The sequence below is a fragment of the Vulpes lagopus genome, chromosome 5, assembly GCF_018345385.1.
Source record: "Vulpes lagopus strain Blue_001 chromosome 5, ASM1834538v1, whole genome shotgun sequence".
NCBI lineage: Eukaryota > Metazoa > Chordata > Mammalia > Carnivora > Canidae > Vulpes > Vulpes lagopus.
In genome coordinates, this window is record NC_054828.1 from 110,969,603 (window position 1) to 110,996,839 (window position 27,237).

Here is a 27,237-nt window from a genome sequence, read left to right on the forward strand (position 1 = left end):
ATTATGGAGGGTACTTGATTGTGATGAGCACTGGGTGTTGTATGTAAGTAACAAATCACTGAATTTTACTTTAGAAACCAATATTGCACTGTATATTAAATACCTAAAGGGTTTTTTTTTTTTTTTACATTTTACTTATTTATTTCAGATAAAGCAAGTAAGAAAGCACAAGGGTGGGATAGAGGGAGAGAGAGAAACTGACTTCTCACTGAGCAGGAAGCCTAATTCAACCAGATCCCAGTACCTAGAGATCATGGATCATGGCCTGAGTCGAAGGCAGATGCTTAACCAACTCAGCCACCCAGGCAACCCTTAGCTACCTAAAATTTAAATAAATAAATGCTTAAAACTATAAAAATAACAAAACAAATAGAAAACCTATAAAATAGAGATATGTTACACTTGTGGCGTTTTTTATTTATTTATTTTAGAGAGAGAGAGAGAAAGAATGAGCTGGAGGAGGGGCAGAGGGAGAGAGAATTTCAAGCAGATGCCACACTGAGCACAGAACCTGATGCAGGGGCTTGATCCCATGACCCTGAGATCATGACCTGAGCAAAAATCAAGACACAGCCACTTCACCAACTGAGCCATGCAGGCATTTCTATTGTGCCTGTGTTTTAAAGACTCCATATCTTTAAAATAGCCATTTTCCTCAACTGATCTATGTCAACACAACTTCATTCAAAATCCCAGCAGGATTTCTTTGTATGACTTGAAATCCATAAGCTGATTCTACAGTGACATGGAAAGACAAAGAAACTAAGAAAAATAAAAACCTGAAGCATAACAACATCTGATTGTAAGACTTACTATAAAGCTACAGCAATCATGACAGGGTAGTACTAAAGAAAGGGTCATCACTGGACCTTGGAGTAGAATAAAATCCAGAAATATACCCCTACATCTAAGGTCAGGTGACAAAAGGGTAAGGGCAATTCAAGAGAGAAAGAATAGTCTTTTCAAAATATGGTGCTGGAACAATCAGATACAAAAAAGAGAGAGAAACTTTATACCTAGTACTCTACAAAAGTTAACTCAAAATTAAATATAAAACTAAATGTAAAATCTAAAACTATAAACCTCTGGGAGAATATCTATGTACTATATCTTCTACTGTCCTATGACACTGTAGAAAATTTCTCAGCTATGCTAAACACACACAATCCGTCTAAGGAAAAGTTGGTAAAACGGACTTCATCAAATTTAAAACTGCTACTCTTTGAAAGACATTCCTAAGAGGATGAAAAGGCAAACAACAGAATGAGAGAAAGTATAACAGAAGCAAGATTGGCCGTGCCACAATCAAGTTAAACCCAGCGAAATGGGACATACACGCTCAGCTTCTACTTTTGTATAGCTTTAAATTATCCAAAATAAAAAGTAAAATAAAACAACAGAATAACTCTTCTAAATACCATTCTTAGACATAGCACAGGAATACTAGAGAGGCTGAATATTAATCCCAAGTTTAAAAAAAAAAAAGCTAACAAATGTCCTATGAATATATTCTTTTGGAAGTTGGTAAATGTCATTCTCAACACAATCGTTTGTTTGGAGTTTACCTTCCTCTTTGAAGCACTTTTCTCAGTAAATCAAACTTCCAGTTTTCGGCATTTTCTGAGAAACCTTTTGTCACCTTCCCACAAGCCCACCCAAATATTTACATCTAACTGTGTCAGGAAATAGGACTCCCCATTCCATTCTCTATGACGAACCCAGTTTCCTAGTAACCCCAAAATTAAAGAAAATGGAAAGGCCCTTCCATATGAGGTATTTAAAAAGAGAGAATGGCAACAAGCATGCCATAAGAACACGGGGGGGGGGGGGGCCACAGAATAGATGCATCTGGAGCATCTTCGATAGGCCAGGGCAAGGGGGTGGGTCCCCTTTTCCATGTGCATTTTCTACTATAGGTTGAAATAATATCTAAGATTCTTCTATTTATAGGATCTCAAGGCCAAACATCTATGAATGGTAAGAGTCTCCTTTGCTCCAATGCTCCCAGGCAGTCCTGGGGGGGGGAGGGACCCCCTGAGGGTGGCAGTGGGGCTCAGCAATGGCTCAGCGCCCGCCTCCAAATGCACTCAGCAGCACTACATACTCCCCTCTCCCCACCCCACAGAGAGGCCTTCATTATTCCACCCAAGGAGCTTATGTTCTTAGGTCACGCTTCACAGTGAGCAGGCATCTCAGTTTCCCCATTTTCATTAAGTATGTTTCTGTTTACACATCGCCCTTTTTTGAAAACCTCAAAATTCTGGCCACACCGGTATGTCTGCAGCCGGGGCACACGGGCCACCACCCTGCGACCTCGGACTTGGCTTCGGAGACCACAGGTCCTTCCCCTACCTTCTGTCCCGCGATAACCACGCGATCCCCCAACCTCAGACCAAGGGACGTAAGCATCGCCCTGCTGGTGATGCGGTCGCAGCTTGGAAGCAGCGGCTTCGAGATCTCGCACGACAGGGGCGCCGCGTCCAGCAACAGCTGCTTGATTTCTTTAGCAGTGGCGGCGGCATCGGCCATCTCTAGGGGCATCTCCACAGGGTCCGGGACAACATCCGCAGGGATCTGTCCTTTGTCGTTCTACAGATGCAGAGAAATCCGTATCACCTACAGCTCGATGCAGTCAGACACATTTTTAAAAATAAAAGTCAAAAAAATTTTTGAAATTTAAAAAAAAAATTTTTTTGAAATCAAATACATTCGTCGTGTATATTTAGTCAAACGATTTACTGAACATCTACTCCATGCCAGGCACCGCTCTAAATGCTAATGACACCACGGTGAAGAGAAAAGCCCTGTCCTCAGAGAGCACACCTTCTGGGAGGACGGACAGACTGCGAACAATCAAACAAGTAAAATATATGGTAGATTATATTGATGGTGAAAAGTGGCAGGGGGGAAGGGACGGGTGGGGGAGGGACACCAGGCGAGTGGCGTGTGTGCACGCAGAGCAGCTGCAGGAGGGTGCAATGCTAAGATGCAGGTACGCAGAGGAGGCTGAGGGGTCCGGGGAGGCAGCCCAGGTTCAGGGAAGGACAAGTGCGGAGGTCATGAGTGGACAGCATGCCTGGCTGCACAGGTTCAGAGAAGGCGGGTTCAAAGACAGAGGTCATGGCACTCACTGGCCTCCCAGACCCAGATCCAAGACTCTGTCCACTGTGCCACAGCTGCCTCCACGGCTGTGGGACCTGACCTATCCTGCCCCCTCATGGAGTGACTCAGATTTCAGGAACAGAAATTACAGTTTCAATACTTCTAAAATTCAGGCTATAATCAAAAAAAGAGCTCTGGTCTCACTATAAAGGAGAGACTGCATCCTTGGATTTATCCTGCAACAAGATAAAATGGTTGTTACCAGCCCACTAATATTTCTACTAATATTTGTGTGGTGTTTATATAACCAAATCCTATCATATAAGTTGTCTCATCTGATTCGCACATCAAGAAAAAGCTTATGAATAAAACAGATAAAAACCCATGCCCACTGAGAGTTTATATTGTAGTAGGAGAGACAATAACCAACTAACCGAATAAAATACTACTAATATTTCCAGTTTGCCAATTAGGGAAATTTAGCAAGGAAAGGTTAATGACTCATTCAAAGTCATTTACATGATTCCTGGCAGAGGTGACATCTGAATCCGTGTCTATGACCCACTAGACATAGCCTTTCTCCTACTTCGGGCTATCCTTCCCTCAAACATGGTATACCTCCTCTATTATCCCTAACCAAAAAACTTAGATTTTATGAGAGAATTTATAGACTATAATCTTCCTTTAATATGATGAATCAAGATTCTTTTGCTGAGAAACTTCTTTTCCTTGTTTTCTCTGCTGATAATTATCTTCAAATGCTCCATATGGATGAAAGACTGAAGCTTTTAGAACACACTTAGTTTGCATGTGCCTCACAGTTTCTGTTTTAAAATTCAAGTCAGTTTGGTCTCAAGTAGAAATATGGCAGAAGGCATGTTACCAACTTTTTGGGATGGCGACAGGACTATTTTAAAGAATTTCAGATTTCAAAGAAAATATACAAAATATACTGAAGGTATGTATAGCACAAATATGTACTCTTGATAAAAAGATGGGAGGAATTTTTTTTAAACCTTGTACTGATAAGCCGCAAGCTATATTTACAATGACTATTTCACTTTAGTTTTTTTAAAAAGATTGTATTTACTTATTCATCAGAGACACAGAGAGAGAAGCAGAGACACAGGGAGAGAGAGAAGCAGGCTCCATGCAAGAAGCCTGATATGGGACTTGATTCCAGAACTCTGGGATCATGCCCTGAGCCAAAGGCAGATGCTCAACTGCTGAGCCACCCAGGCGTCCCTTTTTTAAAAGATTTTATTTATTAGTGAGAGACACAGAGAGAGGGGCACAGACATAGGCAGAGGGAGAAGCAGGATGCCTGTGGGAAGCCTGATGCGGAACTCGATCCTGGGACTCTGGGATCATGCCCTGAGCCAAAGGCAGAGGCCCAACTGTTGAGCCACCCAGGCATCCCTTACTTTAGATTTTTAAGTCTTCACCTTTCTAGAATGAAATATTTATATATTTTTATAAATATATCAAAAACTAAATGAAAGACTTAAACTCAAAGATGATGACACTTATGTTAATTCCTATTAAATTTGGCAACTAAAACTTCTGTTTAAAAAAATAATAAAATAAAAACAATGATGATGTCATGCTAACACAAGAAGGCTTGCTCATGGGCAGCCCAGGTGGCTCAGCAGTTTAAGCACCACCTTCAGCCCAGGGCCTGATCTTGGAGACCAGGGATCGAGTCCCACATTGGGCTCCCTGCATGGAGCCTGCTTCTCCCTCTGTCTGTGTCTCTGTTCCCCCCCCTCAGTCTGTGTCTCTCATGAATAAATAAATAAAATCTTTTTTTTTAAAGGAAGGCTTGATCATGATTAATTATGGAATTCTATTCTCTTCTAAAATTGTGGTTACCAGAATATGAACCAAGGGCAACTGCTGCCCCACATGCTGGCTGTTTTTTTTCTTTTTTTGTAAATATTAAACTTCAAAATACAATAATTATTGTTTCTGGCTTCAGGTGGAAATTTACCTCAATAGCATGCCTCACTGCATCTTACTAAATTCAAAATAGTCTCTCCACTAAGGAGGTTTTGTCAACAGTCTACTAGGAAAAGCAAAAGCATATCACCTTCACATACCAACCAAACCGCAGGATCATCCCCTAGCCTTTCATAAATGCTACTCTTTTCTTTGCCTAAAAGGTTTTTGCACCTCCCTCCTCTAACTGGCCAGTTCTCAACTATGTGTAAGTGCTCAACGTCACCTTTGCCGGAAAGCTCTCCCAAGGCTTAGAGCCCATGGCATTCTGCCCACTCCCACATCGTAACCCACTGAGTGAATACAACACACCACAGTTAAAGTACTCATCCATCCTCCCCTCTAGACTACACTCTCTTTGGAGACAAAGATTTTTATTTATTGTTGTGTTCTCCCGGTGCCCAATACACAATAGAGAAGGAGGGAGAGGGGCAGGGGGAAGGAAAGGGGAGAGGGTTAATTAACCAATGATGCGGTAAAGCAGAGGGAACAGTGGCAGAAAGAAGTAGGCAGGAGAGGGGAACTAGAAAGTAGACAGAGGGAGAGGAAAAGAGGGAGGAGGGAGACCTTTTCAAACACTGCCCAGCCCCAGCCCCGTCCCTTGAAGGGATGGCACAGACCCAATTATGACAATATCAAATCAATTAAGAACCCCTGCCAGAGCAAGTCATTGCTATTACTCTTCAGGAAATGAACATTGAGAGCCACTCTGTGAAGACAATAAAATACCAAAAGACTTGAAGATTATGAAATTCAATCCTGTGTGTTAACTGTAAACTTACTAAATTACATGACTACCTTGAAAAAATTCATTTTTTCTTTAATTTTTAAGGGTTTACTCCACCCTAAATGTGCATTTTTAAAATTTTTCTGAGATAAAATTTACTTCTAACAGAATTTAAAATATGATTTAATACAGAAATATCACTTTAACATACACATTTTAATTCGATAGCTAACTTTTTATAAGTATATCAAAAAAACTACATGAAAGACTTAAAATCAAGGATGGTGACACATTAAAGAACATTTTACTTCACTGAATGAAAAGAAATTTTATAGAGCTTATCAATATGAGGGGACTGAAATTCACTGCTAGGCCTTATATTTATTTGAGATAAACTTGATCACCATTACTCTTTATATGCAGCACAAAAACATAAATTCTTTGCTCATATTAGTCCTATAATAACATCCAGATTCAACTCTTTACTGGAAAATGATGTTAGACATTTTAATTCTTTTAAATTAATCTCTTACCCTAAATGCAGGATTCGCTCCGTGCTCTAATAAGCATCTCACAGTACTTGCACACAAGTTATACGCAGCAATATGCAGAGCTGTTCCAAAATTAAAGTCACTGCAAGTGGCATCTACATCTACAATTAAATACCACAAGTATATTAACTAAAAGTTTAAATTTAACTATTATATATAAAAGGAGACAGGCAGGATTTGGTTGTGGGGGTTTTTTTGTTTTTGTTTTTGTTTTTGGTTGGGGGGAGAGAACTTTATTAAGCCATTTATGAGACCTAAACCCACCCACTAGAAGCACCATTTCATGATGGAACTAAATTTTCATATTACAATCTGGCTTACCAATTATTTTCTTAGTACAATAAAATTTCATTATAACATGCACTGATATTATCATAGACTTTCCAACTATCACATTTGTAAAAGTAAAGATCTTAATACAATTTTTCATTACCCTCTTGCATGTATGCCATTACAGCTACAATGAAGTAGTAGGGTTTAGGTCAAGAACCAGCAAACTATGGCCCATGGGCCAAACACAACTCACCATCCATTTTTACAAATAAAGTTTTAATGGAACATGGCCATAAATATTTATTCACACGTTCTCTACAGCTAGCCTCCTACTATAACTACAAAATCCAATAGTTGCAGCGGTCCCAAAGCCTATGGTATGTCCTATCTGGCCCTTTACATAAAAAGTAGTAGGTAAAACAATACAGAATTTTCAAATCAGGAATAATTAAAGACTAAATACAGAAATGCTTACAAATCGTATTCATTCATAATACTTTATTCAGCAAAGGTATTTGGACCTCATGGTAGGAAAAAAGAATCTTGCAATTCTAAGGACATTTTAATAACTTTCAATGAATCACCATGATGCTATACTCAGACACAAGAAATCTCCTAGATCTGGGAATCTTGTTTTTCATGTTTTCTGTAACAAGGATTTCATATATCTGGTTGCATTAATCCTACCTTAATCTAAACCATACTGCCCTACGTGTCCTGCCTACAATTCCAAACAACTAAGACATACTCAGGACAAAGCTTCCTGAGTTATTAAAGACACTGTATTTTCAAGAGGCTTTCTTCATAACATCAACCTAAAATTAAAAGGTAAAAGTTAAAAATAAAATGGACAATATTACAAATGAGAGTAAGAAACAAACATTCTGGGAAATTCAGCTACTGAATCTCTAAAACAAATCTACAAATGGGGAAAACCCTGTACACTACTCACCTTTAACTGAGTAATATTACTGTCTCATTTTTTCCTCAATAGAAAACTGACCTATTTGAGTGAAAGTATCAGTGAGGGTGACAAAACATGAGAGACACCCAACTCTGGGAAATGAACAAGGGGTAGTGGAAGGGGAGGTGGGCAGGGAGTTGGGGTGATTGGGTGATGGGCACCGAGGGGGGACACTTGGCGGGATGAGCACTGGGTGTTATGCAATATGTTGGCAAATTGAACTCTAATAAAAAAAAATTAAAAAAAGAAAAAAAGAAAAAGAAAGAAAACTGACCCACTGAGAGGACCAGAAAGAAAGTCGAAATACCAGGGACCATAATTTTGACAGTCTGAATTCAATTTTAGGATATCACCACCAAAACGGGAAGGGGGAAAAAATACCCTGAATTTGTATCCTTTAATGGAATTGGAATTTTAGAACCAAATGCAATCTAAAATACTCTTTATGATTCCAATGCTTAGCTCTGACAGCTTTCCTACTCTATTTCTGGCTATTCAAGACAAAAGAATTATATGCCAAAATTATACAGATTCAATTACGCTTGATAAAAATCCATGTGATACTGGGGAATTTGCAGAGATGTAAAAAACCCAGAGAACATGACTTTGTTTTGTATCTCTCTGTAATGTCTTCTGTTTAATGACAGCAATTAGTCTTCAATAAAGATACACTAAACTATTCCTGGAAAAAAAATGGGATAAGAGGTCATATGGAACAAGATGGATCAGAAGCAAAAATCTCTTTGAATTTTAATTTTTATGCCACTAATAAAATAGTCAATCAGTAATGTCTAAAGGTGATCTTGTAGTACTTGCCTTTTGGTTTAGACGTCTTCAAAATCACTTTTATAAGCTCAGGAACATCAAAATAAGCTGCGTAATGCAGAGCATTCATATTGGTCCAGCGACTCCGCAAGCTGACGTCGGCTCCCAGATCGATGAGCTGAGTTGCAAATTTTACAGCTGTATCAATATCACCTAAAGAAAGTTTTCTAGATTATTTTTTTTTCAGTACAAACTGAAGCTCCAATGGATGACAATCTATTTTATTTAAAGAGCCAAAGCAAATACCATATGGAATATACCCACACACCTCAAAAATTTCACTTACAAGGAATGTGTTCTAAGAAAATAATCATTCTTACAGATATGGATAAATAAACACTTAGCTGTGAGGATGCTCATCACAGCATTTTTTACTATGAATAAAATTTAAAAACTGGACTACTCTATAAATAAATACAAATAAATTATTTTATCCTAAAAGTGCAATAATGTGAAATTGATTAAATTGTAAGTGATCCACATAGTGGAATACTATAAAACCATTAAAAGCAATGCATTAAATCAGTGCTACTCAGTGGACCACTACCAGTCCCAAACTGTAATTTCTCTGTCCTTTTGATAACCCTTTTCTTTTTCCCCATGAAATCATTTCTTCAGAATATATTAATTGAAATGTAATTTCATGCATTTTGAAAAACAATTGGGCTTGTATTTCATGTCTTTATTTCATTTTTCTATTTCAATTCCTTTTTTTTTTTACAAAAAGAATCAGTCTGTTATGGATTGTAGGGGGGAAAAGTCCCTCACCATCAACAGCTTAAGAAGCACTATATCAGACTACTGAAACAGGGAGAGATATTCATAATATGTAGTTAAGCAACAGAGGCAGGTTTATACAATGGTAAAGCACCGAACACCAATCTGGAAAAATATATGCATATATGTTAGATATAAAGGACTACTCCTTAGGCCTAAAGACTGAGGTCTGTGGGAACTGGGATGCTTGGGGAAAAGCTTGGATTGTCTAATCTTGCTGTAAACTCTCAGGAATGTTCTAGGGTGTTACCACTTACTCTCACCTAGCAAGAATGCAGCCAAGAAGCCTGCTCTAGAAAACGTGGGAAATATCAGGAGACTACAACGACACTCCCACACCCACACTGAGAGAAAGGTAGGTAGGGAACAAGATTTTTAGGAGGAATCAATTGAATGCCTGCCTGTTCAGGGGGTATTACATCATCGGCTAGGTGCCCCCCAGGGACTCTGGTTGGCCTAAACATAGCTTATACAAACACAAATACAGATCCTGAAGCCACTAGCAGATTCGCCACACACTTACCAATACCATGAGCTCCAGATTTGCAAGTGTAATGTAAAAGAGTCATGTCTGTCAATCCATCTCTGTCATTCACATTGCAGCCTCTCTTGAGAATCTGAGGAAACCCAGGAAAATATGATAATATAACTATTAAAAACTGATTTCAAACTCATGCTGAGAATCAAGTTAGTCAATCCTATCGGAATTAGTTCTCAATAAAATGAGTAGCTAGAACTGGCTTCTCTTAAATAAATTTTAAATTCTGCATCCAACAGCCATAATGAAAATAATTTGTCACTAGACTAAAGGGAATTCTTAAAGACTATTCCAAGCTAATCTGGCACTACAAATATGTCCCTAACTTCTCAAAGGATAAGCAAAATTGTCTTTCTACATAAGCTCTATCTTCTTACATGAGAGACAATGTCTCTCTTCTTAAAACATGATGATATGCAGGTCAAAAAAAAAAAACAGTTATTCTTTCTCCCCTCCTTCAAAAAATCAAAGATTTTTTAAAACTTTATTTAAGCCTAGATATTTACCAGACCACCCAAAAGTATAGATAAAACATATACTGGTAATCAAATCTCCTCATGAAATATATATTTTTTAAGTCTACAAAATTGGGGCACCTGGGTGACTCAGTTGGTTAAGCATTTGCCTTCAGCTCAGATCATGATCCCAAGATCCTGGGATGAGGGCTTTCTGCTTAGCGGGAAGTCGGCTTCTCCCTCTCCCTATGACCCTCCCCCTTGCTTGTATGCTCTTTCTTTCTCTCAAATGGATAAATTTTAAAAATCTTTTTAAAATTAATTAATTAATTAATTAAGTCTACAAAATTAACTTGTACAAAGAAGGAAGTATGGAAAAACGCCTGCTGCCACCAAGAATCTCTACCATGGGAACTCCAGGCATAACCAAGTGAAGAGCATGAGAGAACAGTGGAAAGAACGTACAATACCAACTCAACTGCCCCATGCAAAGCCCAGAGATACAAAGACCAACCATCAGAATCTCTAAAAGGTTTCTCATTTATCACCACCTTTCCATTCAGGGATGGGGTTTGAGGGTAGAGAGGGGAGCATCTATACAATTAACAATTCTAACAATACAAAATGGAAGAATTCCTTACCTCATTTCCAATAATGTCAATGTTTTGCTGGACTTGAGGAACCCATTGTCTTAAAATGGCAAATAATTCCGATACAGAAGTTTTAGGATCAAAGAGAATTTCCTGGCATGATGTGTCATTAGGATCAAAGAAAGAAAACTCTGTTTGAAATTGAAAAAAAAGGTGTAAATTAAACTTATTAAAAGTTCCAAATAAATATGTTGAAAATAATAAACAATAAGACCAGGGCTCAAATAATACAGATATTTTTAGATGCTAGAAAAAGTAGGTTTTCCCTTAAGCAATTTTCAAAACCAAAGTCAAGAGATCCAGAAAGTATGCAGCATTCCTGAATTGTTGTGGGAACAAGATTTCTGTGTATAACACCACATTTTATTACAGACAGAAGAAATACGTGAGCTCACCTATCTCAAATGCTAAACTTTCCAAGAACTACTTCTAAGGCACAGAAAATTTATCAAATCTTATCAATATCTTCAGTTCTCAACATAAATATATCATGAACAGTAGATTCACATCTATAATTAAACACACATAAGAGGGGGAAAATGCCAAGATATCAAGTAGTGTACAATTTTAAATACTCTTTTTACTTCTCTGTATTTGCCTAATTTTCCATAAGAAACAGGCATTACTTTTTTACCTGCTGACAAAGCATGAGAACTGCCATGCCACCTGGTAAGGCAACAACATCTAGCAATACAGAAGTGAAACCTTGGGACAGAGTGCCTGGTCATTTGGGAATTTGTATTAGTAAAAACATAGGAATGCTAGCAAAATTGAACATGATCTAAATATCTCTTAAGACTTCTCTAAGATTCACAAAAAAACTTTGGTCATCCAATGGCTAGAGAACAAAAGAGAATAGATTCTACTCTCTCTCAAATAATCCAAAAAAGGCAGGGGCGGTGGGGGGGGGGGGGTCTAAAAAACCAGAAGCACCCGAAGAAGGAAAGCATTACTGAACATTTGCTGAATGCTTACAATTTACCAAACACCTTACGAGTCCTCACAAACACCTTACCTGGGAGGTATTATTCTTCTCGTTTTGCAGGTAAAGAAACCAAAGCTCAGACCAAATAATACTTGCTCCAAATTACACAGCTAGTAAGTGGCACATCTAGGATAGAAAACCAACCAAATCTGCACCCAAAGTCTATCTTCTTTCCTCTATTATGCTGCCTAAGAGAATTCACTTTTGAAGCAGCTTTTAACAGAATACATGAGTAGTGGGATTCATGGTTTTGGGGTTTTTTATGCTGTTTGCATTTTCAGATATTTTCCAAAATTATACTATATAGACAATTCATACTTTTAGAATCAGGATAACTGAAAGGTGAGTGGAAAAGCACAAAACCATCGATGTGTATATAAAGGAGGAACAGCAGTCCATTGGGAGAGAATCAGAAATACCAAAAACTAGAATGAGATAGTACCTAAAACCTTAGACAACAGAATGGCCCTCTAGGTTCAGAAAGGAAGACTAAGAAAAGAACTGGTATCCAACATAGAGAACTACCTTGCATGGTTTTTTGAACATCACTTTGGGTACATTTCTTATAAACAGCAGCTGACTAGACAGGGTAGGGGTGTCTAGCTGATTATCTATTCAATAAATAGTTATGGATTAGTCCCTTTTCTAAGCACTGGGCATTTATAGTAGATAAATTTCTAAATATATACCTAGAAACTCTTCTGCATGTGTCCACAGGAGATACGTTCAAGAATTCTTACTCTAACATTAATTATAATGGCAAAAAAAGCCGGGCTGAAACATCTCTCCATAAAGGAATGGATAGAATTGGCATAGTCCATCTTTTGCTTTTTAACAACGAAAGAAATGAATTAGATCTCTAAATTGTGAGTTGATAACAATAGGTCTCAAAAAACATAGTGATTGATAAAATAAGCTGCAAAATAATATAATTTCTACAATTTACATAAAATTACAAATACACAAAACAATACTACATATTATTTAAGTATGCTCACCTATGTAGCAAATACATAATAATACAACCTGGAATAGTCATACTAAATATGAGATAGTGGTGCCTCTGGAGAGCAAGGGGAATAGGACCAAAAGAAAACAGAAGGAATTTCAACTTTAAGGTTTTCTTGTAACTAAAAAACAAGAGCTACAGGAAAAAAGACAAAATGCTAATACGTACTCTTTCTGATGGTGGATATGTGTGACATATATGTTTGCTACTACTATATTTTGCGCATTTTTATATGATTTCCTATTTTTTAGAAATGACAAACAATGGGAAAAGCATCCCACATACAATCTCAATAAAAGTAACAAACATGCCAATGAATGTGTGAGACTTATTTTTAAAAAATTGGATGAGGAGAGTGATTTAAATGGAGTGAGACATCGTGTCACTGAACTAAAAAATAAAATATTTAAAGCTGCCAATTTTACAAAAAGTATTTATTTAAATAATTTCAATTCTAATCAAAAACCTCACCAGGATTTATCTGTGAGAGGAGATACAAAATTATTCTATGGTTCATCAGTAGCAGAGCTTCTCAAATATTAAAGTGGACAGGAATTTCCTAGGAATCTTGTTACAGTGTAAATTCTGACCCAGTAAATCTCAAGTGGGGCCTGGAATTGCATTTATAACAGGCTCCCAGTGATGTCAATTCTACCAAACTAAGGACCACACTTTGAGCACCAAAAATCTAAAAAGTAAATGTAAGATAAATAAACAAGAATATTTGAATTAAAAAAAAATAATAACGACCTGAATAGGGAGAGGGGACAGTAGCCCAGTAAATAATAAAGCATATAATAATGTTTCAGTAATTATATACTGAGGTGATGGCAAACAGTAGATATTAAATATGACAGTATGTTACACTTGTTAAGTAGCTAACAGAAGCCAGGGACTGTACTATGCACTTTATATATTTTGCCTAGTTTAATCCTCATAATGACCACATGAGGTAAGTACTATTATTGTTCTTATTTCATCAAAAAGGAAATAGAAGGAACAAATAAGGGACAGAGAAAATAAGTAATTTGCCTAAGATCACACAACTGTTAAAAGTGTTTGAGTCAATGCTATACTACATATTAACAAATCTACTAAATCCAAAGTTTAAGCTTCCATAAAGGGGAAAGTTTTTAAAAGCTTTAATCCAAAGAAAGTGGGGAGGGGGACTGTCCCACTTCATGTCAGGATGGAGTAATGAGGACCATATAAACCCTTCTGCCTGAAACAACAAAAAACCAAAGGAAATCGATGAAATTCAGTTTTCAAGGATACTGGACATCAAGGCAATGAAAGACAATGATGATAAGAGACAGGACACAAATATGGTGGGTCTTACAATTACCCCAGGTATCTGCCTGGAGAGTTTCTAGGTCTCAGTGCAGAGAGGTGGAAACCAAGAGAAGTGCAGAAGACTCTCTGAGTTGAGACAACACTGAGAGCCAAGGAAATCAGGGGAGCAACAGTGCAAAGGGACAAGCATCAGAGAGGAGAGAGATACACAGCAAGAGAACCCAAAAACTCTATGGAGGGTTTTCTTGAATATTTAACATATGCTTATGAGGAGCACCTGAGGTAAGAGAAAGAACCATCCTAAAGGATTAAAAAGATCAGAGCCCAGTGCTCATAAAAGGTCTAAAATAGTGTCTGTTTGGATGAATGGATATAGAAGATGTGGTATACACACATACACACACACACACACACACACACACACAGGAATATTACCCATCAAAAAGAAGGAAATCTTGCCATTTGCAATGATATGGATAGAACTAGAGGGTATTATACTAAGCAAAATAAGTCAGAGAAAGACAAATATCATATGATCTCACTCACATGTGGAATTTAAGAAACAAAACAAACATAGAAGAGAAGGAAAAATAAGACAAAAACAGAGAGGGAGACAAACCCTAAGAGACTCTTAACTATAGGAAACACACTGAGGGGAGGTGGGCGGGGGATGCAGTAACTGGGTGATGGGCATTAAGGAGGACACTTGATGGAATGAGCATTGGGCGTTATATGTAACTGATGAATCACTAAATTCTACCTCTGAAACTAATAATACACTATATATTAATTAAATTGAATTTAAATTAAAAGTAAATAAAATTTAAAAAATAAAATAGTGCCAGTTTCTACCAAAAAAGACAAAACAACATTCACAGGGCACTGGGTAGAGTACTGAAGAGTGATGAATAATTAGTCCCAGATTAGCACTGCTCCAGAACCACCTAACAAATCATGAAACAAGACTTAAAAACGGTCAATCTCTCCAAGGAACTTAACTGCATCCCACAATAAAATTCAAGAATAGTTACAGGAGTAGGAAAATATCCAAGACCCAACAGGTAAATTCACAATGTCTGACATCCAATCACAGATTGCCAGGCATGCAAAGAAAGGAGAAAAGATGACCCATTTTCAGGGATAACCAACTGAAACATACCTAGAGTTGACACAAAAGTATAATTAACAGAAAGGAACATTGAAACAGCTATTCTGAATGTTCAAAAGGTTAGAGACATGGATGATATGAAACCCAAATCAAACCTGAGAGATGAAAACAGCATCTAAGATGAAAACTACACTGGATGAGATCATCAGCTGATCAGACATTGCAGAAGAAAAGATTAATGAACTTGAAGACACAGCAACAGAAACTGTCCAAAATGAAATACAAAAAGAATTTTTAAAATATGACAAAAGTATCAGTGAGCTGTGGGACAGCTTCAGGTGGTCTAATGTTCATGGAACCAGAGTGTCTGAAAGGGCCAGGGGTAAGAAAAAATATTTGAAGAGATAATGATCACCCAAACTTGATGAAAACTGAAACTCACAGTTCCGAGAAACTTCATAAACCCTTCTTCTGTTCACACAGAAAAACATAAAGAAAATTACACTAAGGAACATCATAGTAAAATTGCTCAAAACCAATGATAAAAGAGAAAATCTTAAAAGCAGCCAGAGGGGGGAAAAAGCTGCATTACATTCAGAGAAACAAAAATGATAGCAGATTTCCTATCAGCAACAATGCAAGTAAAAAGACAACAGAACAACATCTTTAGGCACTGAAAGAAGAAGAACTATTAACCTAGAATTCTATACTCAGTAAACATATTCCTCAAAAGAGAAAGGATCATAAAGATGTTCGTAGACATCTGCAAACTGCAGGCGATCCCCAAAAGCAGATCCACACTACATGAAATGTTAAAGGAAGCCCTTCAGGCAGAAAGAAAATGGTATCAACTAGAAATCCAGATCTGCACAATAAAGAATACTGGAAAATGAAAAAAAAAAGAATACTGGAAAATGGTAACTACATGGGCAAATAGGATGTGTTACTATTACTTCAATCCCTTTAAGAAGTAACTCATTCTCTAGGAAAAATAGTAACAACATGTCATAGGGATTATAACGTATTTGATATAGGTTCTGTGTAAACAGGCTCTGAGGACATTCAAAGCAAAAGATTCCAAAAATCTTTTTATTGCCTTGCAGGGTAACCACGTGGAGAATCAACACTGAACTGCACGTTTAAGCTCTGGTTTGTGCAGGTTGGTTTGTCCTTGTTTCTTGTTTTAATCTGTCTCACATTCAATGGTCCTCATTAGGCTCAGCATAAAATACAAATTCTTTACCAAGGCCTAAATAATCCTGCATGATCTGCCCCCTGCCTTCCTCTCCAACTTCCTCTCCTGTCATTCTGCCCCTCAACCACTTTGCTTCTCAGCCACAATGGCCTTCCATTAATTCTTAGGATATACCAAAGTTTTTCCCCCCAACTCTGTGCCTTTAATTTAGGATTCTTCTGCCTGGAACACTTCTCTCCAGGCTCCTCTTGTGACCAACTTCTTCTGATTCCAGATGACCACCTCATCTACAATAGACTCTGCTCCAATATCCTCTATCATAGCACCTCGTTTCTTTTCTCCACAAAATTCATTAAAATCTATAATATTCATGTTTTGTTTATTAATTTGCTTATCGTCTTTTCCCACTAAAATGTCTGCCTTGGTCACTGTGCTATCCCCAGCATCCGGGACAGTACCTAGCACTCATAATAGGCCCTCAATAAATACCTAGTAAATACAATTCAAGATGCCACTTTTCAAGGGGACACTGACTATATTGTCCTATAAGAAGGCAACAACTAGGATGAAAGGATCCAGAAATCCTGACACCGAGGCACTGATGAAGCCTAAGGAAGTACAGGCTAAATAAAAATATTCAAATTATCTCCAAATATGAAGGCTATCCTATAAAGAAGTGTGTTCCACATATCAAAAACTAGTACTGGTTGGCCAGAGTTTCACAGAGACATACTTTGAGTCTAGATACAAAAACAATTATATCACAACTAAAACCTTTTAACCATGAAATGGACTATTAGTTTCCCACTAATGAAGTTATCCAAGTGGCTGAGTGGTTATTTGTCAGAGATCCTGAAAATAGAATTTCTAGACTAAGAAGTGACTAGGGAAAGTTGACCTACAGGTACATTCTAAGAATGTATAATTCAAAGCATACAGGTAATGCTTAATTTCAGTTATACAAAGGGGTCAATAGCCATTATCATCTTACATTCAATATATTTATTCAACAAACACTGACTAAGTAGCTAATCAACAGATCACTATATTAGTGAACTAATATAAGTGATTTAATAAGATTAAAACAAAGCATGATTGATTGCTAACCCATCCCAAAGAGCTATAGTCTAGGAAAGGAAATAAGACAATTATGACTCGGGATAGAATGAAATAAGTGCCATAAGCAAGGTACAAAGTGCTTTAGTTAAGGGTTTTCCCACATAATTGATTCTGTTATATGTGAAAACAAACCCAGTCCACGTTTTGTAAAAGATGTGAATAACTCCCATGATCTAGGCACAGGTTTTATGTAATACTTTTGATGACTGCAAGGTAAGCTGCTATAGAATCTGAACTTGGAAATGAGTAATTATTAGAATGGATATGACTAAAGAGAAAAATTCTCTAATAGTTTTGTATCTACTAATATTTAAAAATTGCATTTCCAAACCAAAAAATAACAAAAAATAATAGAAACTGCATAATCTCTGCCTCCAAAGACAATTTGAAATGATGACCCAATACTTGACTTGAAAAATTCTAAATAAGCTAAAAATGTAACAAATCTATAAAATTTATCTACTGGTTTTCTTTTATTCCTTTATCAACTACCTGTAAAATACAGTTGTGGGAAAATAAGCCTAAATAGGTAAAAACTAGAGTAGTTATAAATTTACATTTTATAAAGGAGATTTAAGTGAACTGATTGAAATATGACCCAATCCCTCTCCATATTCCAGGGAAAGGTCTCACACTATCTAAGTAACATGGCTTTTTTTTTTAAGTTTTATTATATTTGTGTATACATTGTAATTACAATGGAAGACAACTGAGACAGGACCCAAATTATGCTTGCTTATGTACTGAAACACATGACTTGTTACACTGTCACCCAAATTTGGATCATTTTAGCAGTGATTATTTGGTAAGTTAGGGCCTAGCATTTCAGAGACAGCAGGGCCCTTAGAGATGGCTAGCTCACAATATTTTGTTTTGTCTTAATAAATATATTTAAGCAAGTCAGAATATTTAACCAAAATAAATTTATCAATAGCAAAAGAATGCTAGATGTCTAAGCACTACTGCCTTCTAAAAATAAGATCCTCTAAATCCATCATGGTGCTTAAAATGAACGTTTTTACATAATAAAAATGCTGACAGCAAAATAAGGCATTTAGCTTAAGACACAGAAAAGGCAATAAGCAATTGTATTTTTGAAAAAGGAAAACTAGCAATTTTATGAAAACTATGGCAAAGGGTTTTAGGAAAAATTATGAACGCAAATGCCATAAGACAAAAGTCAAGTCTCCAGGTCACAGGAAATCACACACAGCTACCTGACGTACCACAGTCCGAAGGCATGGGTGCTGCAGATATGGAAAAAACAACTGGTGTCTCAGAACCTGGAAATAAAAATGGGTATCTTCCAATCAAAGAATTTCCTTCTACTGGAAAATCTGGAAGGTCCTCTATGGTCATCTTCTAGAAAGCCACCTTTAACGAGAGGGAGAAAAAAGTGTATCTATTATACTTGTATGCAACATATAATGATTGCCTTCAATCACAAAAAAAGGCCTATTTTCTTTTAATATATAACCTATTAACTTTTTTTAAGATCTTATTTTTGAAAGGAATCTCTATATCCAACATGGGACTCAAACTTACCCCAAGATTAACTGTTGCATGCTCCCCTGACTGAGCTAGCCAGGTACCCCAATCTATTGACACTGTAAATTTCAACCTTCAAAAATCTCTTTTAGAGAGGAAGGGGAAAACAAAACTTTCTTTCAGCAAACTGTTGTTGAAGAATATATGTTGCTTCACACATCTCTTACAGACACGTAATCCTTTTACTCAAAGCTTGGGAAGTCTCAATACATAAAAAGCTATGTATTTCCCAATAATAGATGAAAACTTTTTTAAAATGCTGAGTTAATCTAAATGGATGAACTTCTCTTTACTCACAGTAACAAAGGGACATAACATTCCTTGTAGATATATCTCTATCATGGGATCTGACACAGGTTATATTATCTATCATCCAATAGCTCATGTCATGTGCTCATCATCACATGAAAACAATCTAGTTTAGGATGTTCTCATTATTTTCTGACATCCCAGAAAACCTTCCTGAAAAATCAATCACATAGCTTATACAGATATGGGTCTAAGAGCTTACTGCCATTGTTCACTTTTTACCAATGTATAAGACCTATTCAGTCTATCCGAGCAGAAGTTAGAAGGCCATGCCTTGTAAACCACATCAATTATATTACCTCTTTTTCCCAGAAAACATGAGAGCTTAGACTAAATGTGCTCTAAAGGGGGCTGCTGCCGCAGCCCAGCTCATATAGAAATGGCACAGAAGGTGGAGAAAATGTTAGTAAAACTACAAAATAAAGGTAAAAAGCATCCAATTTCTTTTGTATCAAATCTTTAAAATCTGAAATATTATGAATTTCTATGTCTGTTTTAAATATAAGCAAAAATCTGTATTAAAAACTAAATACAAATGAATTTAGACCATTTTAGTAGAAAGAATAAATCAGGATAGTTAACTGATAGCTTATGCCACCAGATAATGCCATGCTAGGTATTACTGTGTGTTCTATTAGACTTAGTTAACTAGTCCTGTCTCTAACTTAACCATCTTTACCCCCACCATAACCACCCTCCTCCGAAGAAACAGTCCCCTCTCTGAGCTAACTGGTTTCTGTCCAACTTGATTCTTGTGTTTTCTGAAGACCAGCAAGAACTGGTAAAGTGATTTCTTTTTTTTTCTCATAAAATGCATGCTTATATGATGCATGCATATTCTATATTAAAGAAGCTAATCCAGTGTTAACTATGTTAAAGGTATTCAGGTTCTCCTAGATGGTGAAGTTACTTGTCACCCAATGATTTGAATCATTTTAATAGTAACTCTGCCACATAAACAGGAAAATAACAAGGGACTAGTACCACACAGCAAGGTGATCTTCTTCAAATACTTAAATTCCAAAAAGTAACACACATCCTGAAAACAGCCGTTCTTCAATATTATGGCTTCCCAGTGCTAAAAGTTAACTCAGGATTTCTACTTGTTGGTCTCTGCTTCCTTGGCAGCGAATTGGGGCAAAATATTCTATACACGGTATGAAGCTTCCTTCAAAGTTGAGGGACACAGGCAGTGCTTTCTGCCATGGGTTCTGTCCCAGTGCTTTACTAAAAACTTACCTTTTTACACAGAAAAAAAGATAAAGTCAAGGGACAGAAACAAGGTTTAATAGCTGTTAAAGAACCACTATGTACAAGGCACCACACTATTCTAGATAGATACTTGAGAGAATACAAAAGTAACAGCCCAAGCTTGCTTGGTAGCTTGCCATCTACGAGGGTGAATAAAAATAGCACTAATAACCATAGAGGGTGAGAGAGAATGGGACACATTCCAAAACAGAAGGTCAAGGAACATTTGCCATGGGCGCTCCTGATGATCAGAAATGGTACAGTGAAGAAAGCTTTGCCGGAGATGGGTCTTGAAAGATGAATGGGCAGAAACCAGGGCAGAAATTTAAAAGAAGAGCATGTTAAAGGAACTATAGGCTGGAACTTGGGCACATCAAGGCACAGTGTAGGTGGTAAGGCTGTAACTTTTCTTTTAGAACTACACTTGGGAGTATTTTATATACTTGATCAAAGACCAAACCACTTAGGTCACCTGGGTGGCTCAGTGGTTGAGCATCTGCCTTTGGCTCAGGTCATGAATCCAGGGGCCTGGGATGGAGTCCCACATTAGGCTCCCCATGGGGAGCCTGCTTCTCGATCTGCCTGTATCTCTGCCTCTCTCTGCGTCTCTCATGAATAAATAAAATCTTTAAAAAACAAAGACCAAACCACTTAACTCCATAAGCACTGGAACCCCCTGATTTTTTAAAAGGAGAGTTTCCTGATTCAAACTGTGTTTTAAGAAGATTAATCTGATGACAATCACACTTTGGAATTCAGTCATGTTTTTATATTCCTTTTTTTTTTTTTAGACTTTATTTATTCACAAGAGACAACAAGAGACAGAGGAGAGAGAGAGAGAGAGAGAGAGAGAGAGAGAGAGAGGCAGAGACACAGGCAGAGGGAGAAGCAGGCTCCATGCACGGAGCCCGACATGGGACTCAATCCCAGGTCTCCAGGACCACGCCATGGGCCAAAGGCAGCGCTAAACTGCTGAGCCACCCGGATTGCTCATATTCCTAATTCTCCAACAATCATACTTTGGAACTCAGTCATGTTTTTTATATTCCTAATCCCTATATTAAGTGGCTATCTTTCTGAGCTGGTCAAGAGGATGCCACCTTTAAAAACCTCCCTTTCAAAGAGCAGAGTTTCTCACCCAAAAATGTTTTTTGAAAGTGATCCTGAGACCACCTGTCATTTCTGTGTAGGCTGTTGAGATCCTTAAAGAACTGTATATTGCACAACTGTCACCTGCCACAGGAGCTAGATTAGTGTCTTACACATATTTAATAATTAAATCTTAGATTCAAGGTAGAAAGATGATTCATTCAACAAGATATAATAAATTCATTTTACATGCTAAATACTTCAAGCCCAGAGAAGCTACAATATTACCTGATCACTGTACTGAACATTCTTTGTACTTTGTGTCTCCATTGCATTTTTCCCTAGTCCCATTTCCTTTTCTTCAAGAAAAACTCAACAGGGATGCCTGGGTGCCTCAGTGGGTGGTTGAGTGTATGCCTTCAGCTCAGGGAGTGATCCTGGTCCAGGGATCGAGTCCCGCATAGGGCCCCCTGCAAGGAACCTGCTTTTCCTTCTGCCTATGTCTCTGCCTCTCTGTATCTCTAATGAAAAAAATCAATAAAATCTTTTAAAAAGAAAAACTAGCATTCTACCTTTTGCCCCACTTAGGAAAACTTCACACCTCTAAAAACTTTGATAAAGTTTTAGGATCCTTACTGAAAGCGATCTGGATCTAATGATCTAAGACACCTAGGATCCTGATCAAACTCAGTCAAACTAGAATCAAATAAATCAAAATTTTATACAGGAATCCCACCCGCCTCTATACCTCAAATCAGCTCTGAAAAAAAGCAACTTGTAACATGGCTCTAATATATATGACTTTTTAAGGCTTCCCAGCCCATGCCCTAACACAGAATGGTGGTGAGTGTAGATGCCCACTAACTTCTTCAAAGTGGTTCAGGGCTAGTAGGCCTCACTAAGGAACCTCACTGAAATCAAGAGAAAGTCTCAATTTTATTTGGAATATGGTTCAAGGGGGAGCATCTTTAAGCTACTCAACTAAGAGGATATCTAAGCTGTATCCACACATGTTCAAATCATGGGGCCCTTCCATTCAATTTCATATCATATCTTGCCAGGAGTCTTTATGTTCATTAGGTTCCAGGAAAAAGTGCTATAACCAAAATAAGCATTTAAATCATATCTCTAAGTATCCTTTAAAAATTAAAAATAGAAAAAAATTTAAAATAGAATTACAATATGACCTAGTGATTCCACTACTAGGTATTTACTCAAAGAAAATGAAAACAGGGATCCCTGGGTGGCGCAGCGGTTTGGCGCCTGCCTTTGGCCCAGGGCGCGATCCTGGAGACTCGGGATCGAATCCCACGTCAGGCTCCCGGTGCATGGAGCCTGCTTCTCCCTCTGCCTGTGTCTCTGCCTCTCTCTCTCTCTCTCTCTCTCTATCATAAATAAATAAAAATTAAAAAAAATATATTTATAAAAAAAAAAGAAAATGAAAACATTAATTCAAAAAGCTATATGCACCCTATGTTTATTGCAACATTATGTACAATAGCCAAGATATGGTAGCAACCCGAGCAACTCATCCATAGATGAATGGATGAGGAAGATGTGGGATGTGTTTGGGGGTGGGGGAGGGGAAATATTACTCAGTCATTGTTGCCCTTTGCAACAATATGGACGGGCCTAGAGGGTATAATGCTAAGTGAAATAAGTCAGAGAAAGACAAATGTCATATGATTTCACTCATATGTGGAATTTAAGAAACAAAAAGAAGGAAGGAAGGAAGAAAGGAAGGAGAGAGGGAAGAAAGGATGGACGGACTCTTAAAAACAGGGAACACTAGTGGTTGTTAGAGGGGACGTGAGTGGGGGGTGAGTGAAAGGGATAAAGAATATTAAGAATACACTTATCGTGATGAGCACTGAGTAATACAGCGATTGTTAAGTCATTTTACTGCATACCTGAAACTGATACAACACTGTGTTAATTATACTTCAAAAAAAGATAAGAAAAAAATCTGAAAATGTCACATCTCCAGTTACCCCATTTATGTGTTACGTACACACATCTATTCAATCACTAAACAGGTATTTACAGTATTTGATGCTTAGTTGGCTCTGAGCCCTAGAAAGATTAAAAAAGACACCTGCCCCCAAGAAATTCATTAAGTCACTCAACAAATACTAACTCCTAGGCTAGGTATAGCAATGGTATGCCCTTGTCTCACATGGATTAGGGCCTAGTATAGGACTCCTATAAGAAAACTGTAATTACTGTATAGTTGTAACAAGTGCTAGGTTCAAGAAGCCCAGTGAAAGCTTCCTGAAGGACTAAGAGTTTATATCTGCACTGTCCAAGCAGGTAGCTACCAGCCACATGTGGCTATTTACATTAAGTACATCAAGTACTCAAAAGCCACACATGGCTAGTGGCTACCCTGCTGAAACAGTGCAGAAATACTTCCCTCCTTGCAGAAAGTTCTACTGAAAGAAAACAGTGCTGTTCAAACTCCGGAAGAGAAAAATAAACAAGAAACAAAGGTTAACAGACAAAGCAAGCCAACAGCAGCACAGTTAATTATACATAATTAACATGGGAACCACAAGCCTACAAGTCACCAGATATTTGTAGGTTTAAACAGAGAGTTGATTCTATAACATAAAGATCACTAGTGCATGTTTCAATTATAGAGTCCTTATAAACAATGAAAGACACCATATAAATATCACTTTTTTAAAAGGCCTGCTAGTGAAAACTGTATCCGGTAAATCTGAAATATTCGAAATAAATACTACAAATAATATACCACTTGCTAAATCTTCTATAAAATTGAGATAAAAATATGCCTTCCACATCAAGATCTAATCTTACAGCACACTTAGTCCATTATCAAACGAAAGTATCAACAATGCACATCAACGTTAGTAAAATAAGATAGAACCGGGAGGGTTCCCCATAATAAAAATGAAGAAAGTTAGACTTCTACCATTTACAGCTCTCTGCTTTCTATCCATAGTTGCTCCACGTCCCACACCACCTGACCTTCCGCCATTTAGACGAACTTGCTTTAAATTTTGCAGAAGGCTCATAAGTGACAAGCGCCAGTGTGAAAATGAAGTACAAGTAATTGGGGGATGTTTCTTTATTGAAATATTTCAAGGGCACCGATTGATACTATGATGTTGCTACAAACTGATAAAGCGCAGCTTAGCTGGGAACACAGAGTAAGTTAGTAACCCATGAGAATATCATCCTCTGCTACATATCAAAACATTGTCTCCGAGTTTAAATCCAAACTGCCTCTCTAGTCTCTGGGTGAATGAACGAGCTGACATCTAAAACAAAGCTGACGTTATGAACCCATCAATCTAATCTACAAGGATGAGGGTCTAAAACCACGTGTGTTTAGGGCAGGTCTCGGCGCCAAGTGCCCCCCCCCCCGCCGCCCCCAACTTCCCTTCCCAATTCCCACGATCTGGAATTAAGGAATCTCGGACTACGGCAAATGCCTGGAAGCAAAGTCATCTGGTTCAGCGTCGTGTTCCCCCTGGCACGTTAAGAAACCCAAAAGGTCTCAAACAATTTCGGAAGCAAGGGGGAGGCACGAGGGGTGTGCGGAGGCTCGCCCCGGGACGAGCAAGGGCGGCGCAGCGCGCGCAGCGCAGGGGCGCGTGGGGCACCCCCCCAGGTGCCAGGGCGGCCGCGGGTCGCACCCCCCCCCAGGTGCCAGGGAGGCCGCGGGTCGCACCCCCCCCAGGTGCCAGGGCGGCCGCGGGTCGCACCCCCCCCCCAGGTGCCAGGGCGGCCGCGGGTCGCACCCCCCCCAGGTGCCAGGGAGGCCGCGGGTCGCACCCCCTCCACCAGGTGCCAGGGAGGCCGCGGGTCGCAACCCCCCAGGTGCCAGGGGGCCGCGGGTCGCACCCCCCCCAGGTGCCAGGGGGCCGCGGGTCGCACCCCCCCCAGGTGCCAGGGGGCCGCGGGGTGGCACCCCCCCAGGTGCCGGGCAGAGCGGGGGCCGCAGCCCCGACACCGCGCCGCACCTGCTTCCTCCGAAAGTTAAGCCGCCCGCGAGCGGCGGAGGGGGCAGCCCAGGTCCCCGAGGGTGGGCCGCGCCGCCCCAGGGAGGCCTGCGGGAGCCCGCGGCACCGGCCTCCGCGCGCAGCCAGCCCCCCTCGGGCGCCCGCGCCCCTCCCCCGCGCCCGGCCGGCCCGAGCCCCCGCGCGCTCCCGCCGCACCTGCTCCCCGGTCCTGTCGGGACGGCCGGCGGCGAGCGCAGAGGCGCGGAGGCCAGGGAGAGGCGCGCTGCCCCGCGCCGCGACCGTGTCCAGCGGCCGCCGAGCTCCCGCCGAGCTCCCGCCGAGCTCCCGCCGCGCCGCTCCTCCGCCTCGCCCGGCCCCTCCCGCCGGCCGCCTCCGCGCGCGCCGAGCCGGGCCCCACGCGGGGTCGGCGCGCGCGCAGTGCAGGAGCCCGGCCGCGCGCAAGCCTCGGCCCCAGCCCCGCGCACGCGCCGGGACGGTCGGCACTCGCGCGCCTCCCGCCTGCGCCCCCGGGCGCACGCAAGGTGGGGCCTCCAGATCAGGATGGTCTAGGGGCCAAGCTTGCGTGGAGGTAGTGACGCCCCGGTATTTCCCCGCAGCTGGAGGGAGGCCCTGGGAGCAACCCCGCGGCGCCCGGGGCCGCGAGGAGGTTGGGGGCAGCAGCCCGGGGCGCGCTCTCGGCCTCCTCCAGGAGAGCCCCTGGCCAGGCCCTGCGGCTGCAGAGGCCCCGCGGACTTCCCCAGGGCGGGGCTGGCGTTTTACCTGCTCGGGCTTCCCTGGGTCTCACCCGGTGCTTGTCCCAGAGTAAGCTCATCGGCCAATGAACCTGTTTGGGGGTCTTAAACCATAAAATGCAAAGTCGATAGTATATACCCAGGCTGAATAATTCCACCCAAAGGTGTCAGTGTAGAGGCAGAAGAGGGGATTAAGTTGTCATCCCAGAACTTTATTTCCCCTACTGCTTTGTTCATTTTTCACCTTCTTCTCTCTTGGTCCCTGTCTCCATCCCCCAAGAGCCAGAAGGTGATGATGACGCTGTGACAACAGACATAAACGCTGACATCCTGGTTCTCTGTCATCTAAGTGAAGAGAAGGTGTTACTTGACACTTAATGAGTCCATTGTTTCCTCCCGACTAGGTTTAGAACAATGAATCACTAGTGTTCCACCGTAGCACTCTCTCTGAGGCCTTCTCCTTCTGGCTCTGATATACAGATTACTACACTGTACTTCTGTGGTCACCAAGCACAGTGCCTGGCAATAGCAGATATTGAATGAATTAATGTCTGTGTCTCTGCAGGAGCAAAGGTAAGTGCTGGGGGCACACCAGAGCATCATTTCCTGTTAAAATCACTGATTCCTGGGATCCCTGGGTGGCGCAGCGGTTTGGCGCCTGCCTTTGGCCCAGGGCACGATCCTGGAGACCTGGGATCAAATCCCACGTTGGGCTCCCGGTGCATGGAGCCTGCTTCTCCCTCTGCCTGTG

At 39.9% G+C, this 27,237-nt stretch overlaps 1 protein-coding gene across 2 annotated transcripts in view; it reads right to left on the minus strand.

The window, feature by feature from the left end:
- The window catches only part of CLIP4 (CAP-Gly domain containing linker protein family member 4), a 63,463-nt gene extending 37,330 nt beyond the window's left edge, over window positions 1-26,133 (minus strand). For both annotated transcript variants that reach the window (XM_041757366.1, XM_041757365.1), the window contains exons 1-7: window positions 25,951-26,133; window positions 18,796-18,943; window positions 10,852-10,991; window positions 9,741-9,834; window positions 8,432-8,593; window positions 6,361-6,479; window positions 2,353-2,589 (exon numbers count right to left, since the gene is read on the minus strand). In XM_041757366.1, coding sequence (XP_041613300.1) covers window positions 2,353-2,589; window positions 6,361-6,479; window positions 8,432-8,593; window positions 9,741-9,834; window positions 10,852-10,991; window positions 18,796-18,928 — 885 coding nt within the window. In that variant the 5' untranslated portion in view covers window positions 18,929-18,943; window positions 25,951-26,133. The remainder of the gene's footprint in view (window positions 1-2,352; window positions 2,590-6,360; window positions 6,480-8,431; window positions 8,594-9,740; window positions 9,835-10,851; window positions 10,992-18,795; window positions 18,944-25,950) is intronic.
- Between the last annotated feature and the right edge of the window lie 1,104 nt (window positions 26,134-27,237).